The 20,121-nt window shown below is 45.0% G+C and overlaps 2 protein-coding genes across 5 annotated transcripts in view; one reads left to right on the top strand and one right to left on the bottom strand.

Annotated features, from left to right (window-relative positions):
• Positions 1-1,436, top strand: part of FAM184B (family with sequence similarity 184 member B) — a 102,984-nt gene extending 101,548 nt beyond the window's left edge. For both annotated transcript variants that reach the window (XM_083162251.1, XM_083162330.1), the window contains exon 14: positions 1,206-1,436. In XM_083162251.1, the coding sequence (XP_083018377.1) occupies positions 1,206-1,296 (91 nt within the window). In that variant the 3' untranslated portion in view covers positions 1,297-1,436. The remainder of the gene's footprint in view (positions 1-1,205) is intronic.
• Positions 1,437-6,782: 5,346 nt separating this feature from the next.
• The window catches only part of LOC146042070 (uncharacterized), a 378,004-nt gene continuing 364,665 nt past the window's right edge, over positions 6,783-20,121 (bottom strand). For all 3 annotated transcript variants that reach the window (XM_083162079.1, XM_083162014.1, XM_083162143.1), the window contains exons 21-23: positions 16,075-16,154; positions 15,278-15,455; positions 6,783-7,786 (exon numbers count right to left, since the gene is read on the bottom strand). In XM_083162079.1, the coding sequence (XP_083018205.1) occupies positions 7,766-7,786; positions 15,278-15,455; positions 16,075-16,154 (279 nt within the window). In that variant the 3' untranslated portion in view covers positions 6,783-7,765. The remainder of the gene's footprint in view (positions 7,787-15,277; positions 15,456-16,074; positions 16,155-20,121) is intronic.

The raw sequence follows: 20,121 nt of genomic DNA on the forward strand, positions 1-20,121 counted from the left end.
GGGCGATGTATTAACAGCCTTCAAGGCGTTAATTCACCCCGGCCGCTTCGCCAGCTCAGGGCTTGCGTTGTCCTATCCCCCACTGTGGGGACAACGCTAGCCCTGCGTCTGGCTTGGGCTGTGCTGGAGATCTCGCGGTTTTAGCGAGATCTCGCGCATGCCCAGAAAGCCGGCCAGGAAGGGGACTGCGAGTGCGCATGTGCGGGGCGGCGAGGGAGACGATAAGGAGAGCCGTTCACACTGGGAATAGCGGCTCTCCTTACCTGCTTAATACATCGGCCTATAACGTTTGCCCGCTTCTCCACGTTATGCTGGAGAAGCGGGACTCGTTATGTGCAAAACGTTATAGGCAGATTAATACATCTGTCCCAATGTCAGTTATTCTATAAAAATATAATTATGTAAGCACTAGAGGTGCTGTTTTGGCATCAAATAAAATGGTCATGGATGTCAGATTTAAAAAAGAAAATACAGTTAACCCTTTGAGTGCCAATATTGCTGTGAGCAATCTTCAAAATATCCGCTAAATATGCCAGCGCCGCTCACAGCGAATCTTCTTTTAGTATAAATAAATACAAATGCAGCCAAGTCAATTAATTGAAGTTTAGGTAAATTTTGCGCCCAAAAAAAGAAACTTCGCTGTGAGCGGCGCTGGCCGCTGGCATTTTTAATGGATATTTTGAGGATCTCTCACAGCAACGTTGGCACTGAAAGGGCTTAATAAAAAGGTTTGCTTGGCAATTTTGACACCTATTTTGACAAAGTCCCCTGGCACTCAAAGGGTTAAGAAGACTTGTATGAAAAAAAATCTGGTACTTCTTTACTTTCACGGCGCCAGCATGGCGCCGCGCGTCAGAGTCCCCTTGCGGGGCTCGCTTCGCTCGCCCACGCTGCGGGCTCGGTGGCTCGCTACGCTCGCCACGCTAATTAAAATCAACTCCATGCCAACATGGATAGTGAAGGTATGAACTATCCATGTTGGCATGGCGTTAACTCCGTTTATTTAACTTAATTAGTGGCGAGCGTAACCCGGAAGTACGCGCGGCGCCATGCTGGCGCCGTGAAAGTAAAGAAGTACCAGAAATCTTGAAAAATTTAATTAGCTGGTCCTATGCCTGTGCTATATATATGTGGAGACCTGCTGATTATATAGTTAATAAATATAAATATAGGGTATTAATGGCATTGATGATTGTTGTTTGCAGGCGGAATCCGGGCAGCGTACCATCCAAGACGGAAACAAGAGAACAGGAATCCAAACGCCCTGAATGGTTTACAAAGTACTTTTCATTCTGAGAAAAGTAAAACGACCAAAACTCCATCCGCTCATTTCACTGTCATATGTGTTGTAAAGTTTTTTTTATTCTTAAAATATTGTTGTGAGCTTTTTTCATGATCTCAAATCAATTCTTGCTAATAAAATCGGATGAAGGCGAGGAGTGGCGTTTATTTCATACATCAAGGGGCTGCAAGCGCAAGGAGGTTATTTAGTAGGGATCTCAAAAGCAAAATCATTCTCTAATGTGCAAACCCGTGTGTACTGCAGGTGAGGCAGATGTAACATGTGCAGAGAGAGTTATGTGCGTACATGCTGCAATTCAGGCTAATGGAAAAATTTGAAAGAGGACTAACCGAGGTTAGTGTAGAGCGCTTAAACCAGAGTCGATTTTGTCAATAAGCTGCTGCTTAGAGGGAGTAGTCAGCTCCCAAATGAATTAAAGTTAAAAAAGAAAAAGAGAAGCAGCGCTGGTAAAATTAAATATACATGTAGTTAGTTTAATGAAAGTATAAACATATTAAAAAATCACATACATACATGAATTTGAATAAAATAATTTGAATGGACCCAATTTGAATAGTCACCAATTTTTGGAGAATGGTAAGTCCTGCTCTGATCTTGGTATAGGGGGGTGAGGGAGTCCGTATTAGCCAATTGATGGTATCCTGTAGATGTTTTGAAGTGGACTCAACCGATGGCACAGTTGGAAATTAGCCTGATCGGGAGTCCTCACTGCTGCGAGTGACAGGTGTCCATATTTCTGATGGCAAGAGACTTCCAGGAATGAAAAGAAACGATCAGATGTATAAGCAGGTGAAGCAAGTCCTTTGATGTTTGTAGGTGACTCCTAGGGAACAAAATTGGGTCCACAGGGCAAGCACCAACGCGTTTCGCAGTGTTCTCACTGCTTTGTCAAGGTGTATCTCCTTGCCTTTGGGTTCCATTTTTATACCTGACTTCCTACATGGGTCATTTGCATAATTGATCAATTATATCAGCAATATGCACATAAATAGTTGAAAACTTACTCGGAGACAATAGCAGCATCACAATAAATATATACAATATGTTTATATATAATTATAAACAAGACGTAATGAAGAATTTATCAAAAGAAGAGAGAGGCCCAGGGTCAAACAAATTGAATCACTTCCGGGTCAAAGTCCGGTATTTTGATAAGGGCTCAGATTGCACTATCGGTGGTTCGTTTCGTGGCCTTAATGAGACTATCAGTCTCGCAATTATAGACCCATTTCTGGACGTGATATGTATCTTATTTGTGTATTTATTTGGTTGTTCACATATATTCCGACGATATTCCCACCGGAAGTGACGTTACGCCACCGGCCGCACATAACATCCGGCCTCTATTACCAGTTATCAAACATCCGGACGTGACGTTACGCTTCTCTGTAGCGTCTAGGTCAGTGGTAGCCAACCCTAGCCCTCGAGAGCTACCAACAGTTCTCATTTTCCAGACAACCTAGCTGCTGCACAGCTGCACTCATTAATCACTGACACATTTTAAGAGAGCGGTGCCCGGGAGTTTAAATAGGGCGCCAAAAAGGCGTCCCCTGCAGCTGCTGCAATCAGCTGTCGACTGTCTCCTCCTCTCCGCGGCCGCCTGGCGTCCCCCCGTCGCCTAGGCAACCGTTGCGGCAGAAGAGGAAGGATCTGAGAGGACACCGCTGAGCGCGCGTCAACATCCGGCGGAAGTGCGGGGCAGATGACGCGGCGGCGTCCTGGCTGCCTAGCAACAGCCGGGGCGCTGGGAATAAGAACAGCCGGCGCAGCGCAACCTGCATCCACATCCGGCGGAAGCACAGAAGGAATGGCGCGACGGCGTCCCGGCCACCTAGCAACAGCCGGGGCGCGTCACCCACGGATCACCGGAGCCGTGCAGTCAGCGCTGCTCCTAACAGTACCCCCCCCCTTGAGGAGGGGTCACCGAACCCTCAGAACCGGGTTTGGACGGAAACCTCTTAAAGAATTCAGCCTTTAACCTGGGTGCGTGAAGAAACCTATCCGGTACCCACGACCTTTCTTCTTTCCCAAAGCCCTTCCAATGGACCAGCGGAGCCGCGCAGTCAGCGCTGCTCCTAACAGCTAGGCTGCGTGCAATCCACATCCACTGGAATTGTAAAGTATAAACAAGTCATTTGTATAAATCGGTTACATCAAAAGGCTTTATTCAATTTGTCTGACCATTTTTGTCTGCTTTCCATGTTTGGGAGCAAACAGTCAATTATCATTTGCTCCCAAATACTACCGTATTTTTATTTTTGTTCTGTACCGATGTTTGAAAAGCATCCCAATGTTACTTGTAGTTATGCACGTTTCAAATTTTCTATGTAAGATCTTTTACCTTTGCTCTTATCTTCTTATTATCGCACACAGATGCTGTCCAAGGTTTCATGTTTGAAACTTTTTATTGTATCTTTTTCTCTTTTTTTGTTTTATGCACATGCATTGTATTTTCTGGGTTTTTTTTGTATGTTTTAACTGAACAAACAATACAACTTTCATTGCATTCAAATTCTCATTGCCTTTCCTAGCTTCTAATGGTCATTTTTCAAATACAGCCTGCTACGTGGCAGTTCGGAGCGTATTTACTGGTAACAATGTCGTTTTATATGGATTATGTCTTGATTCAGGCAATTAATAGCACTTATTTACCTCTGAAGTGCTTATCCAGGTTTGCTTTACGGTTTGCTGTTAGAAGTCTTCTGCGCTATTCCCATACAGTAGGGCGACTGGCATAGCTATATCCTGTGCTGCAGCTCCTGTGGGAATCTCTCTATTTCATTTTCAAGTGCAAGTTACCATCCAGCTGCACCGCCTGTCTTCCTTTAGTTTTATAACTGGTTCCCACTCCTTTGGTTCAAGGCGATTCCAAGTGTTCTACAATTATCATTCATCACTGCTAAGGTGTTTCCAGCTTCGATGCTCATTCCCAGCATACCATCTCCTATTACCAGTCACCATCAGAAAGTCACTACCCATATTAGCCACCATTGGTCATTGGTAACTGTCATCAGTGATCTCTTCCGCATAATAATAATGATATTTATATAGCGCTTTTCTCCCAATAGGACTCAAAGTGCTTCACCATTGTCTTTACAGCTCGAAATACAAAACAAGCTTAATAGTAGATGTCAGTGAAATGCTTGAGTAAATAAGTTCGTCTTTAGTCTCTTTTTAAAGGATTCTACAGTGGGCGCTTGTCACACTGTGCGAGGAAGAGAGTTCCACAGAGTTGGAGCGGCAAAGTTGAAAGCTCGACCCCCAGATGAATTCAGGGATATTCTGGGTACTGTTAGTAGTCCTTCTTCAGTGGATCGTAGTAATCGAGTAGGACAGTAAGGGATCAGAAGCTGCTGCAGGTACCTTGGGCCCTGGTCATGTAGGGCCTTGAAAGTGAGTAAGCATATCTTGAAAACGATTCACCATTTTACAGGTAGCCAGTGAAGGGCGTAGAGAATGGGAGTTATGTGGCTGGAGCGGGGCTGGTTAGTTAATAGTCTGGCGGCTGCATTTTGTACCAGCTGCAAGCGGTGCAATTCTTTTGCTGGAAGACCCAGGTAGAGAGCATTGCAGTGATGATATAAATGCATGTATGACTTTAGGCAGGTCTTCGCATGCCTGTGTTATCGATACATCTCCAGAGCTCAAGCTACTTACCTGCATCATCTACTTCAGCAATACTATCGATGGTCAACACCGGTCAGACCTTTTAATCTATCTCCTTCGAATCCAGTCAATTCCTGCACTCCTCAGTTTCCTATCCGGCCACAGTCTCCTTCAGTTTCAGATGATTCCAGGTCTCCTCCAGTTTCAGATCGCCAAAGTCTCCTTAAGTTCCAGCCAATTCCAGTTCTCCTCCAGTTCCTTTTTGGTTGAAGCTAATTCACAGACTCAGCCCCAGTCCCCTTGGACCATTATAGATTATCAGCTCCAGTCTCTCCGCTTTTGGGCCATGCATTTGGGCCTAGAACACCACCTCCCACTCTGTGGTCCTCTCGTCTTTGTGGATAAACCACATCAAGCCTCCAAGATTCCAATACTCTCCAGCCCCAGAGCAAGTCACCCAAAGAGGTCAGACAAATCCCTCAGGCGAGACATTACTTATTGTAAACTACAAGAAATTGGTCACTTACTAAGCAACATTAAAAAGTTTTTGTGTGTGTAACTACAAAGGCATATACAGATATATAGATTCAGTTCAAGACAAACAATTATACAGGAGAAGACAAATGACAATAAAAAAAGGTGTTATCAATGACCAACAATCAATACCAGAGTCCAAAATTGTGTCAAAATAAGATCAGTTGTTTATTTTAACTTTGTAAGCAACACAGTGCATTCAGACTACAAAACAGGGATTTAGACTTTATATAGTGTCTAGATGCGATTTGCGTTATAAGAATCAACGTGCAGTAATGCGTATAAGGATACATAAATCATACCATACTTCAAACCAATTGGCTAGACCAAAAGGCATTGTGTGATAGGCTCATCTTAGTAATATTTCTTAGAAAAGCTAAGTATATTATATATAGTATTAAATAACTGGAAGCATACATGAAAGAAGCCACTGTAGAAAAGGACTATATAAGGAGACCATCCCAACATCTTAGGACCATGAGTAAGCATTTTATGTAAAACAACATTTTGTGCAGTTTCACAGCTGCATACCGAAACACAAGGTACAGTAAATACAACATGTGTATATAATGTACTTCTCACATACTGTAGGAATGAGATGTTTATGGTGTGTGCTTGTAAAGTGATATACTAAGCCTTGGAGAATGATAAAGTGGATGAAGATAAAGTAGCAGCCAATCATCTCCTAACTGCTATGTTACAGGCAGTTTGAAATATGACAGTTAGGAGCAGGGAAGCACCGAGGTGCAATGGGACACTTGCCATGGCTAGAGATGAGCAGTTTCTATGGAAACCCACTCGAACTCACCCATACATGGATCTGAAAACAAGTCAAAACACTGAGACCCCAGCATCAGATCTCAGTGTATTGGTCTGGAAAGCTGGCTGATATCGGATCCTCTATTTGGGAAACTAGACTTCACGCCCTGACTGTAATGAGAGGTCCCACCTTGCTGAGATTCAGTTACATGCAAAAGAGGGGGTATGCAGGTGCACTGTACAATCATTACTGCTAGTATATATATATATATATATATATTGGTTGTATGTGTTCTGAGGAAGGGGATCAAACCCCGAAAGCTTAACCCTAATTCACACTGTTTACTTGCTGAACCATTTTTGCCTCTGGAGTGCCATCATTACTTGGAGTATTTGTATGAATCGCGTTTGGGCACCGGGGCCAGCTGTTACTTATTGTGGAGTGCCGGCAGGATTGGACTATTATATATATATATATATATATATATATATATGCGTCCAGATGGCGGCACTCACCAGAAATAAATTCTCAGAGGCAGATATGTCATCAACATTTCAAACCTTCTAATAACGGTTCTTCATCAGGATATCCTTTGCAGTACTGAATTACCCAATGCCTTCCTGCTTAGAATATAACTTGCACACTGGTTATGCCTCCCAAGGTGCATAACCTTGCATTTATCTACTGTACATTGAACCTCATCTTCCACTTTTTTGCTCACTCATCAAGTTTATTAAGATCATTCTGAAGCGCGGAGAAATCCTCAGTTGATCTAATAACTCTACTCAATTTTGTGTCATCAGCAAAGATGGAAACGTTGCTGAGTAATCCCAACCCAATATCGTTAATAAATATGTTATTGAAATATCTCAAAGATTTCTGTCTGTTTGCTTTGAAAATGTATGGTTTTGCGCAGATTATACCCCCCTCTTTCTTTACATTAAACAGCACCATGTATGACAGGCCTTCATATTGCAGATTTACTAAGAGTAAAATTGCAGATTTACTAAGAGTATGTATCTATTAATTTGTAGAACAGCATCAGTATCGGGTGTTTTTTGTTTTGTTTTTCTTATAAAATAGCAAATGTCATGAAATGATTATGTTCCACCAACATTTCTTTCTCCTGATGGAGACATTGTGTATAGTTTTTTCTCCCTGTAGGGGTCAATGCTTTTTTCACTGTTGTGGACAATGTGTGAGTATATGGGGGGGGGGGGGGGGGGGGGCTGCAGTGACATGCGCTTGCTCCGGGTGCCATGGCTCCGCACTATGCCTCTGGCTAGAAGCAGTTGGTACTTTGTCCACTTTATATGTCTCCAAGGCTTAGTACATCTGCTCCAAAAACATCAAGATGTTGGGAAACAGTAAATTACATTTTCTTCTAAATGAATTATCTTTTGTTAGTAAATCAAAATAGTAATAATAATGCTCAATTAAAGTTGCAATATTTGCATAAGAATTATATAAATGTAGATTAGGTAATAAAAACAAGGTATTGGTGACTTTTTCTTTTTTTCTGAGTCCAGAATGGAGAAGTCTGGTCACCTGCAGCAAACCTTCTAGTTGAATTTTCCTGATAGCTGTTGGGATATAAACAATATACTGTAGAAACATGTAATGAGTACAGAGGGATGGATACATTGTAGAAACACGGCACACACAGTGCCGTTTGTACTGTATTTGACATTGCACTTTTTTTTTAAAATTCATTTTGTTATTGTTTTTGGTGCATACAAAGCAAAAAAGACCATAGACATATGCACAATGATATCAAACAATTATAAAGTACAATTGATCGGCAAGGTAAAGAAAGAAAAATAATGTATCCAACTCCAAGACAGTGGCGGATTTTACCACCCTCCCCAGTAAAATCCATGTCTGTGGGAGTGAGCCAGTTGCAGTCTATTGGAAGTCCTACCTGCCAGTCACCCGGTTACGGTGTAAATGGTAGACAATGTCTAGGTTGACATACCAAAGTTCGACATTGACAAAAGGTTGACACAAGCTTATGGTCGACCTAGACAAGGTTGACATGAGTTTTCAAGGTTTTGGGTTACTACGAGCCTCGCAGAATTCGTTGCACTCACCATGCATTATACTTCAACTCTATGCCCACTTGGATAGTAAAGTATGAAAAAACACCTTTTAACATTGCCTCCCTCAATACCTACACCACCAACACCAGCATCAGAGGTGCCACCCAGTGGTTTGCCACTAGTGAGTTATTCCTCTGTGGAAGAGGTGAAGAGTGACACCATGGACACCACTCATGTGGACCTTATTCATGCTAACCATGTCTATGTCAACCATAACCTTAAATCAACCTTTTGTCAATGTCAACCTTGGGAATGTCAACCATTTGAAGGTGTCGACCTAGTCACTGTTGATCATTATTGGTCAACCGAGTGACTGTTGACCTAGATACCTTCTACCCAGTGACCACATACCCAGTCACCCACAGTACTAGTTCCATTGGGACCTCTGAGACTGCCAGTCTTGGCTGCATTTAGCAGAGAGCTGGCATCCCGTAGGAAGCCACTTCCTGCCTTATCATCAGCCCCAGCTGTCTTCTATTTACTGCAGTTTATAGGGGATACGGTCGTATTGTCGACAGCACTTAGGTCGACAGTCATTAGGTCAACACCGTTGGGTCGATAGGTAGCAAGGTCGACAGGGTTCTAGGTAAACATGGGACAAGGTCAACATGGGTTTAGGTCGACACATGCGTTAGGTCGACATGGGTTTTTTCATCTGTTTTTTGAGCCGACATGTGCCGACAGGCGGTATTTTATGCCCTACCATCCACTGGGGCGTGGTGTGAGAATAAAATAGTGTACCGAGCGCAGCGAGGCACCATGCTCGAATGCGAGGGGCTACGGTTCACTTCCAACTGTGTCGACTTTCGTTTAAAAAAACTGTGAAAAAACCCATGTCGACCTAACGACCTGTCGACATAACCCATGACGACCTAACGCATGTGTCGACCTAAACCCATGTCGACCTAGACATCTTGTCGATCTTCACCCATGTCGACTGTTGACCTAAGTGTGGTCGATAAAACGATCCACACCCGTTTATAGAACCCGGGGGTTTGCACATGCACAGTCAAGCCCCCCCCACATGACATTCACATATGCAGTATCATAAAATTGTGGCCTGGTAATAATTAGGTCATCACGCATGTCTGCGTGATGACTCTGAGTAATTGCCGATGTGGGACATACATGTCCTAATGTGCACAGCATGAACCTCGGCTCTCATTGCATGTGCCATGCTCAATCTGAATATCATCATTCCGAACATTAATCTTGTGGGGGACAAAAGACAACAAGTTAGGTAAATTACCAATCAAAAAGACACACGAAGAAGGAAATTATGTATGTTAAGCCATTATCCATGGAGAGATGAGTCAAAGTTGCTGATGAGGTTGGTAGCAGGGTCAGAAATGGGGAAGGAGGACAGGGGTCAGATGCATGAGAGTGGAGATCACAGGAACACATGGAAAGGGGTGTCAGATAAAGACATGGTGAGAAACAGAGGTACACTAAGGTAGGATTGGTCGGATTAACTCCTTCCTAGGCAGAGGCATATTCGGTAAAGGTTTGAAGTCACAGACACATTGGGGTAGGGTCAGAATCACACTTGGTGAGGGGAAGCAGAAGCACACGTAGGTAGGGATATCAGAGGCACACTTTTGGAGTCATGTGGGCAGAAGCACAATTATGGCTGGATGGGAAAGGAACATACTTGGGAGGGATAGGTGTAGAGGTGCATTTGTGAAGAGATGAAGGCTGGGGCATATTTGTGGAGGGGTTTCAGAAGCACACTTGGGGCGAAATGTAATACGGTGGGATATTTTAGACATGTGCGATTTTTTGGGTAAAAACGGCCGAATTCGCACGTTTTTCAAAAATCGCACATGTAATAGGGTGCGATTCGCATCAAAAAAAGTAGTGAAGTGGCGATTTTTAGTCACACTTCAATTCGCATCCAGATGTTTTCCCATTGGAAAGCATCTAACTCACACATGTAATAGGATGCGATTTTTGGTAAAGGTTACCAAAAATCGCCCAAAAAATTAGACCAGGTTCTGGCTGGCGAAATTGACAGAACCATGCACAGATCATTGTGATCTGTGTATGGTTCTGTCCAAAAAAGGGTTAAAAAACTGAAAAAAAGAGGCATAACCAGCCCAGGCTGAAAGAGCCGGTCCTGGTTTCATAAAATCACAGGGACAAACAAGTTGGGGTTTCCTGGATTTTATAAAACCAGCACCAGGCTCAAGGGCCGGTCCTGGTTCCCAAAATACGGGGGACAAAATGAATAGGGGTCCCCCGTATTTCAAGAAGCAGCACCGGGCCCAACCAGCCAGCAGGGTAATGCCACAGCCAGGGAGAGACTTTTTATAAAAGTCCCCCAGGCCAAAGCATTCACCACCTGACCGGTCAGCATGGGCAGGGGTCCTGGGGGAGTGGGGACCCCCCCTCCAGAACTTACCTGCCCATGCTGAAGCCCGGGGCTGTCCGTGATGCCCCCGGGCGGTGGGCATCGAGCTGATGATTGTGTAAAAAAATAGAAATCTATTGTGAATTGCTGTGGAACTTGTAGTTCCACAGTAGCACAAATAGTTAAATAAATACACACACACACACTTACAGTAAAACTTTATTTCACACAGAGCCTATTCATCCAATACTCACCTATGTTGATAGAAGAGCGGTCCCCTTGTTCTGTAGAATCCACTGGGGTACCTGTGGATAGAACACATACTCACCAGCCGTCTTCAGCGCTTCTCCAGGAGCCTTGCAACACTCTAATTATGGTCCGGTGTTCTGTTTACATCTGGGGCTCTGCCCCCCAGACAGGGACTTAGGCCCGCCCACCAGCCAATGATGGTCCGGCATGGTGGTTTTCCCGTGCCATCATTGACTGGTGGGCGGAGCCCCAGATGTAAACAGAACACCGGACCGTGATTAGAGTGTTTCAGGGCTCCCGGAGAAGCGCTGAAGACATCTGTGAGTATGTTTTCTATCCACAGGTACTCCAGTGGATTCTACAGGACAAGGGGACCGATCTTCTATCAACATAGGTAAGTATGGATTAATGGGCTCCGTGTGAAATGTGAAAGTGTGTGTGTGTATTTATTTAACTATTTTTGCTACTGTGGGACTACAAGTCCCAGCAGGCCCTTTATTGCCCCACATGCTGGAACTTGTGGTTCTCCAAGTCCCTGCATGTGGTTCAGGCTTGCTGGGACTCATAGTTCCACAGCAATACACATTCGTTTTTCTATTTTTTACACAATCATTAGCTCGATGCCCACCCCCTTGTATTTTGGGAACCAGGACCGGCCCTTATTTATTTTATTTATTAACAGTTTCTTATATAGCGCAGCATATTCCGTTGCGCTTTACAAAGGAGACGGTGATACAACAAACAGGGTATTTACAGACAGTCAAAATGTAGGAGGGCCCTGCTCGCAAGCTTACAATCTATAGGGAAAAAGGCATTGATACATAAGGATAGATACTGTTTTCTTTATTGCATAGATTCCACCAGAACGCAAGGTTCTATGACTGGTTATGGAATTTGATAAGCTTGCCTGAAGAGATGAGTTTTTGGGGAACGCTTATAGGTTTGGAGACTGTAGGAGAGACTTATTGTGCTTGGGAGGGCATTCCACAGATTGGGGGCAGCCCGCAGAAAGTCCTGCAGTCGGGAATGGGAGCGAGTAATGAGTGTGGATGAGAGACGCAGATCTTGGGAGGAGCTTAGAGGTCGTGTTGGATGATATTTTGAGATAAGAGAAGATATGTATGTTGGTGTAGTTTGGTTTATGGCTTTGTGTGTAAGAAAAATAATTTTGTATTGAATACGGAAGAATACAGGTAACCAATGAAGTGACTGACAGAGTAGCTTTGCAGACGATGAACGTCTGGCTAGGAAGATTAGCCTTGCAGCTGCATTCATAATGGACTGTAGTGGTGAGAGTCTGTAGTGGGGAAGGCCAATAAGGAGACTTGCAATAATCAATGCGTGAGATGATGAGAGCATGGATTAGAGTTTTTGCAGTGTCTTGTGTAAGGTAAGGGCGAATTTTAAATATGTTTTTTTAGGTGCATGTGGCATGATTTTGAGACAGATTGAATGTGGGGTACAAAGGAAAGTTCGGAGTCAAGGATAACACCTAGGCAGCGAGCTTGAGAGGTAGGAGTGATTGTTATCTTCATCTTCCCTTGAGCCTGGTGCTGGTTTTGTAAAATCCAGAATCCCAACTTGTTTGTCCCTGTGATTTTATGAAACCAGGATTGGCTCTTTCAGCCCGGGGCTGGTAATGCTCAGGAGGGGGGACCCCACTCCATTTTTTTCCCGTTTTTTTTTTTTTTTTTTACAAAAAATTTGCATGTTTTAAAATGTGTACATTTTCATGACTAAAAATCGCCCGAAATCGCACCATATCGCCCTTTTTTTTTTTGAGCGAATTCGAATCTCATTACATATGTGAATTCGCGGCAAAAAATTTGACTTTTTAAAGGTGTGATTTGGTGCAGTTTTTTTGCAAGCAAGAGAGATATGGGAGCAGAGGCACACTTAGGGGGTTATTCTGATTCACTCGGAAAGGCACAATCACTCTCTAATCGACAAAACCATGTGCACTGCAGGTGGGGCTGATGTAACGTGCAGAGAGAGTTAGATTTGGGTGAGTTATTTCATTTTTGTGCAGGGTAAATACTGACTGCTTTATTTCTACACTGCAATATAGATATCAGTTTGAAGTAAAATCTAACTCTCTCTGCACATGTTACATCAGCCCTACCTGCAGTGCACATGGTTTTGTACATTAGAGAGTGATTGTGCCTTTCAGAGTGAATCAGAATAACCCCCTTAGTGAGGGATGGGGCAAAGACACATTTGGGAAATAATGGAGCAAAGGTCCGCTTGGGTAAGGTTGGGAGTAGAGGCACACTTTGGGTGGGTTGGGGAAAGTAGCACATTTGGGGCCTTATTCTAGTTCACTCTTTCTGACAAAATCCTTCTTAGATGGACAAAACCATGTGCACTGCAGGGGGCAGATGTAAAATGTGCAGAGAGAATTAGATTTGGGTGAGTTATTTTGTTTCTGTGCAGGGAAATACTGGCTGCTTTATTTTTACACTGCAATATAGATCTCACTTTGAAGTAAAACCCCACCCAAATCTAATTATATCTGCACAAGTTACATCTGCCCCACCTGCAGTGCACCTGCAGTGCACATGGTCAGGTATGGGAACCGAGGTACATCTGGGGAGATAACACATTTGTGGAGAGATGGAGCAGATGTACACTTGGGCAGGGGAGGTCAGAGGCACACTACAAGAGGGATGGGACACACGCCCATTTAGAGTCACACTTGCGGAAAGGGTGTTAAAGGAACACTAAGGGAGGTGGGGTCATAGGCACATATATAGAGGGGTATCAGAAGTACACTTACATAGGGGTATCAGAGACAAATTGGAGGAAGATGGGCGCAGATGAATACTTGGGAAAGGATGGGGGCAGAAGCACACTTGGGGAGTGACGGGGAAGATGCACACTTGGGGAGTGACGGGGAAGATGCACACTTGGGGAGTGACGGGGAAGATACACACTTGAAGAGTTATGGAGCAAAGGAGATGAACCTTGGGAAGGGCGGGTCAAAGCACCAGTCAGAGGCGTAACTACACCGTTGTGGGCCCCATAGCAAAAATTTGAAAGGGCCCCCCCAGCACTTCACCCAAATGAGAACGGTGGGGGGGGGGGGGGGTTAGAGTAAAAGTAGCAAAGGGGGATGGGTATAATACAGTACAAGGTATATTAGGTATAAGCAAAAGCAGGGCAAAAGGGGCAGGACAATAGAGACAGGATTGGACATAAGCTCAAGACAATAGGGACAGGACAATAGAGACAGGACAATAGGGACAGGACAATAGAGACAGGACAATAGAGACAGGACAATAGAGACAGGACAATAGGGACAGGACATTATTATATTTATAAGCAAAGAACAGTAGGGACAGTACAGGACAATAGGGATGACAAGGGATAGGACAGGACAATAGAGATAGGAGGGGACATTAGGAACAAGCACAGGACAATAGGGACAGGACATCACTACTCACCAAGCATGCATAGAATGGATCCAGGCCTCGTTGGGATGACACTCATACATCAGGGTGCAGACATGGATCTCCCGCTGGAGGGGGGGGGGGGACCCCGGCAAGTGCTGTTTCCCCCCATGCTTGGTCTCTCTCGCTCACTTGCGGGGAGACACAGAAGGCGCAGGCAGCCTCAACTCCCTGCTTGTTCTCCTCCAAGTCCTCACACGCGCGCGCTGCTGCTCCCCGCTGGTCTCCCCTGCTCACATGCGCTAGGTGGGCAGTGACAGGAGGCGAAGGCAGCCGCTGCCCCCACTTTCTTTGCTCGGGGGGGGGGGGGGTCAGGGTCCCGGTCCCGGCAAGTGCTGCAGTTCCCCCGCCAGACCTCCCGCTCACATGCGCCGCTGGGTGGGCGGAGAGCCGGAGACAGCGCACAGGATGCGCAGGCAGGTAGCTGCTTCTCCCTCTCACATGGGGTGGGTGGGTGTATAGACAGGAGGCGCCGGCAAATGCTGTTCCCTGCTTGGTCTCCCACCGCTAAGCGCCAGCGCAGGAAAAGGCAGGGGAGTGCTTGCTGTCCATGGGGCCCCCCCAGCCGCCGGGCCCCATAGCAGCTGCACCCCCTGCACCCATGGTAGTTCCGCCACTGGCACCAGTGATTCCAGCAGTAAATGGCTTAATAGTCACAGGCTGGCGCCTTCTGCAGGATCATCAGTGCGCTGTGGGCCTCTCTTCTAAGCTCATGCTTGGTACATTAAAGCATCCTCTCCCCCCTCAATGGTGTATCCTAGCTCAATGGCTATGCTATGCAAACTAATGGCTATGCTAATACAACTGGGATTGGTGGTACTAAAGCTATAGTATAATTAAATAAATTGAATAAAATAATCATATTCACATCATTTAGGCATAGATAATATAGAAGCAATTGCTGCTATATAATTCAAACATAGTTACCATTGATATCAGTCTCTCAAATGTGTGTCTTTGATTATCCCAATCTCTGTCTCTCAACAATGATTTTATGTGTGTCATCAACTGCTGCCAAATTCTTGAAGATCCTTCTGAAGATCCTTTTGAAGACTTCCTGTCATTTCTCGAAGGCAACCAAAGTTTTCTATGAAAGGCTTTAAACCTGAAGACAGACATTTATTGCATTAAGGCAGCCAAATGTGAATGTACCCAGGGTATAACAGTCTGTAATCTACATAACACATAGGAGAACAAAGGGGCTGGTTCAGAGATTGTACTTACAAGTGCTCACAAACATACAGATGGAGAAGGCTCCATCTTTGCAGGGGCTGGCGATTCTATCACTAGCCCCCGCCAGCGGCCGGCTCTCGCCAGGGGCGCGCGCGCAAATATATCTTCACTGCGTCTAAATAATCAATCACCGCAGTGTTACTGTAATGAAATGAATATGGAAACAGAGTGTGTATATGTTTTAAGTAATTTGTGACAGGTTGCTGTATTCCATAATGTGATGGTGCTATTACACTGAGGGTGCAAGCAGGGCCACAGAGTGGGGGGGTTACTAATTAGCCATCTCCGGGCTTGCTGGAGGGGCCCGGCGGGGGCCCTAGACCTCCCTTCCAGGCAGCAGCAGCAGCACACACCTACAGCATGTAGGCCACGCCCCTAAGCATTTACCGGGGCCCGGCATACCTCTTGGCAGCCCCGGCTGCAAGAGGTTATGTTATATAGAGCACATGCTAGATAGCTTTCAGTTCATGGGCATATCTCTGTTTCCTTACCTCTTGTCATGGAGCTGTAGAAGATCCTGAATAAAATACTCTCTCATTTGAGCAAAGCATTTCTCAATATCAGCTGATGTCTAGATTTCAGAAGACAAGCAAATAAAGCAACATTACACATACATTTCTTTTTAAATGTAATACAGGTTGAGTATCCTGTATCCGAATATCCAAAAAACAAAATATTCCAAAAACCATGGTTTTTCAGAATATTTTGTGGTCCACCCCCCCCCCCCCCCCCTTGCAGCTTCTTTGATACTTACTACTTCCCCCGTCCTCCACGGTGGGCTTCAGGATCCTATTCTGCAGCATCTCCGGTCCCAGGGGTGCATTGCGCACCTGCAAACTCACGCAATGCATCCCTGGGACCACTGAAGAAGATCCTGAAGGTCACCGTAGAACCAGGTAGGTATATTAAAAAAAAATAATATTCCAAAAAACTGAGCATTTCAGATAGGGGATACTCAACCTGTAATTTGGAATGCCGAGCGACAGTGGAGGAAATTGCGCTCCAAGGCAGACTCTATTTTAATTTATGGTCTTGCTTCAAGACTCTTATGTCCTCCCAATCCTCCAACATCTCTGTACTACTATTAATTCCCTTCTCACTCTCTGCCCTTGACTTGATAAAGCGAGGGCTGCCTAAGCCAGAGCGTACTTAAGAGGCGTAAATTTTTTGGGTTGGCAGGAAAGAGTTAATGACTGCTAGTGGGCTAAAGTTAGTTTCAGTTTTGTAGTTAGACTATGGGAGAGCTTAGGGGCGTGAGCTTAGGAGAGGGGTATATAGGCAGGTCCTTACAGGAAATACTTCCTCTTGCAAAAGTTTCTTCAGTGCAGTCACAGCCCAGCAGCATGCAGTCACAGCCCAGCAGCATGCAGTCACAGCCCAGCAGCTTCTCCAGACAAAAGCTAAGTGCCTGTTTGTTCAGATTCTATTTGAGCCCCTTGTTCCACACAGTTCAGTTAGCCAACAGGTTCCGTCCCCGTCACCCAGCTCCCCCTCCCTGCCTTTTTCTAGATGTCTACCACCCCTCCAGTTAGTTAGGTGCTCCGTCCCCCCCCCTCAAAGATGCGGCGGATACACACGCACCACCCCCCCGCTCCAGTGCCAGGGGCCCGCAGCATGCGGTCTGAGTCCCCCACAGGGGGTTACTCCCAGTACCCGTTCCATACAGGGCCCGATCCGGATGCACCCGGATCCGGCCCAGCCACTGCGGGCTACGCGGCAGTGTTGGCTCCCCCGCCCCCTCACTTGCTGGCTCCCACAGGCGCGCTCTTACCGCCCGCCACCTTCGCTCCGGGTCCCCCTCCAGCGTCTCTTGCAGGCGGGTGAGGCCGGCACCGCTATGCATCACGCGGTGCTGGCCTATGACGCGGCGGGCGGCACTTCCGCCCGTGCGTCTATGCCCGATTCTGGCATCTCCGGGGCGGGTGCGCTCCCCAGGTACCCCAAGCCTCCACGCGGTTTTCCCCTGCACCCTCCCAGATTTATGGTTAAGGGGGGCGCTGGGGACTATGCCACGGGGCAAGATGGCGGGCCCCGGCGCCCGGTCACCTGCGGGAACTGCAGGACGCTATGTTTATGAAATTATTTGCCTAGGAGGCTCAGATATTAAACGACCCATTTGCCCGAGCTTGTATTGTACTACCGAGAATGAGATGCACAGCATCTTACATACAAGCTTGTCCCATTTTCGGCAAATGGCCCGGTTCCATCTGTATATCAATCCGCTACTGGATTAGTGGACCATTACCCACCCAGCGGTGGCCATGTGTATTCCATGGATATTGTGTGGCGTGCCTCAATGCACCTTGGTGTGTCTGAGTGCGCTACAAAAGTGGTGCACCAAACCACTCGCCTAGGCGTGCTGGCGCAATGGATGAGCATGGCTCCATCTGTAAATAGGGGAGATTAAATTGTTGCTAAGTAACAGGTTCAAAAAAACACCAACTGCTGGGTTTGAGGATTGTACAAAATGTTATGCTGGGGCTGTTACTATTGGTCAACAAGGATACATTGGGGCAATTTTTTTAAAGAATTTAGTATGGTGGGCCCAAACCTGTCAGTATACCAATTAACAAAAGTACAATTATAAAAAATGCTATGTGTGTAACATCAGAGGCAGTAAAAGAGGAAATGAGCAAAGTTCCTTATCAAAATGATATTGGAACTGTAATTCATACAAGTGTTGGCACACGTCCAAACAATACACAAGCAAAGGAAGCATTGGACTGTTGCAAAATACATACTTAGGTATCTGAAAGGTACTAGCTGCTTAAACCTACAGTTTTCAAAAGCTCTGTCACCCCAAGGCTACCTGTCTACCATCTCTCATCTCTGTGCCCCTTCACCCTACCATGTCCCTCTCTCTCATCTCTGTGCCCCTTCACCCTACCATGTCCCTCTCTCTCATCTCTGCCCCAAATCTCTTTTATCTCTGTTTCCATTATCATCTTACTTTCTATACTGTAAACATTTTTAATGACTTTAAACTAAGGGTGGTCACTGACCTATTCATAGTTACATAGTTACATAGTAGGTAAGGCTGAAAAAAGACTTGCGTCCATCTAGTTCAACCTGGTATAGATATCCATTGCTGATTTGGTTGGTTCTGGTATTTTACAGACAAATTATATTTCTTATTTGTACCCATGGATGTTTTTCTCCAGTAAATGTTTGTCCAACTTTGCCTTGAACGCATTTAATGAGCCAGCCGTTACCACCTCTCTGGGAAGAGAGTTCCAGAGTTTGACTGTTCTGACCGTAAAGAAATTCTTTCTACTAGCTGAATGAAATCTTTTTTCTTCTAATCTATACTCATGCCCTCGCGTCCTAGATTCCTTTCTAGTAGAAAATAGGGTGTGTGACAGTTCCTTATATTGGCCCTTGATATACTTGTACATGTTGAGCATGTCCCCCCTTAAACGTCTCTTTTCTAATGTAAATAGTCCCAAATTGCTTAATCTCTCCCCGTAGCTTAAATTCTCCATTCCCCTAATAAGCTTTGTTGCTCGCCTTTGGACTTTTTCTAATTCTATGATGTCCTTTTTATAGTGTGGGGCCCAGAACTGTACTCCGTACTCTAGGTGAGGTCTCACCAATGCTTTATATAGTGGCATAATTACCCTTGAGTCCCTAGTTTCCATTCCCCTCTTAATACATGCCAGAATTTTGTTGGCCTTTTTTGTAGCTACATTACAATGGGCACTACATCCTAGATTGCTGTCTATTTGGACTCCTAGATCCTTTTCAAGTATGGAATTACCCAGTTCCTCTCCGCTAAGGTTGTAACTTGCACACTGGTTGTGTCTCCCAAGGTGCATAACCTTACATTTATCTACATTGAACCTCATCTTCCATTTTTTTGCCCACTCATCTAGAATTGCAAGATCATTTTGAAGCATGGTGACATCTTCTGGTGATTTGATGACTTTGCTAAGTTTTGTATCGTCCGCAAAGATGGATACATTGCTGAGTAACCCTATCCCAATATCGTTAATAAAAATGTTAAACAAAATGGGCCCCAAAACCGAACCCTGGGGCACGCCACTTAGTACCGGTATCATATCTGATACGGCACCATTCACAACCACTCTTTGTTCTCTATTACATAGCCAATTCCCTACCCATCTGCAGATATTTTCACCCAATCCTAGGTTCTCCATTTTATTAATCAATCTCTTGTGTGGGACAGTATCAAATGCTTTAGCAAAATCTAGGAAAATCACATCTACAGCATTTCCATTATCGAGGTTTTTGCTAACCTCTTCATAGAACCCTAGTAGATTAGTTTGGCATGAACGATTTTTCACGAACCCATGTTGGTTAGTACTGAGTAGAAGGTGATGATCTAAATATTCCTGGATACCATCCCTTAAAAATCCTTCAAATAGTTTACCCACAATTGATGTTAAACTAACGGGTCTGTAATTAGCGGGATCTTCCTTTTTTCCTTTTTTGAATATTGGCACTACCTCTGCTATTCTCCAATCTTTTGGTACTATACCTGACGATAGTGACTTGCTAAAGATATAATGTAGGGGGGT

Source organism: Crinia signifera, chromosome 1, assembly GCF_055691185.1.
Source record: "Crinia signifera chromosome 1, ASM5569118v1, whole genome shotgun sequence".
NCBI lineage: Eukaryota > Metazoa > Chordata > Amphibia > Anura > Myobatrachidae > Crinia > Crinia signifera.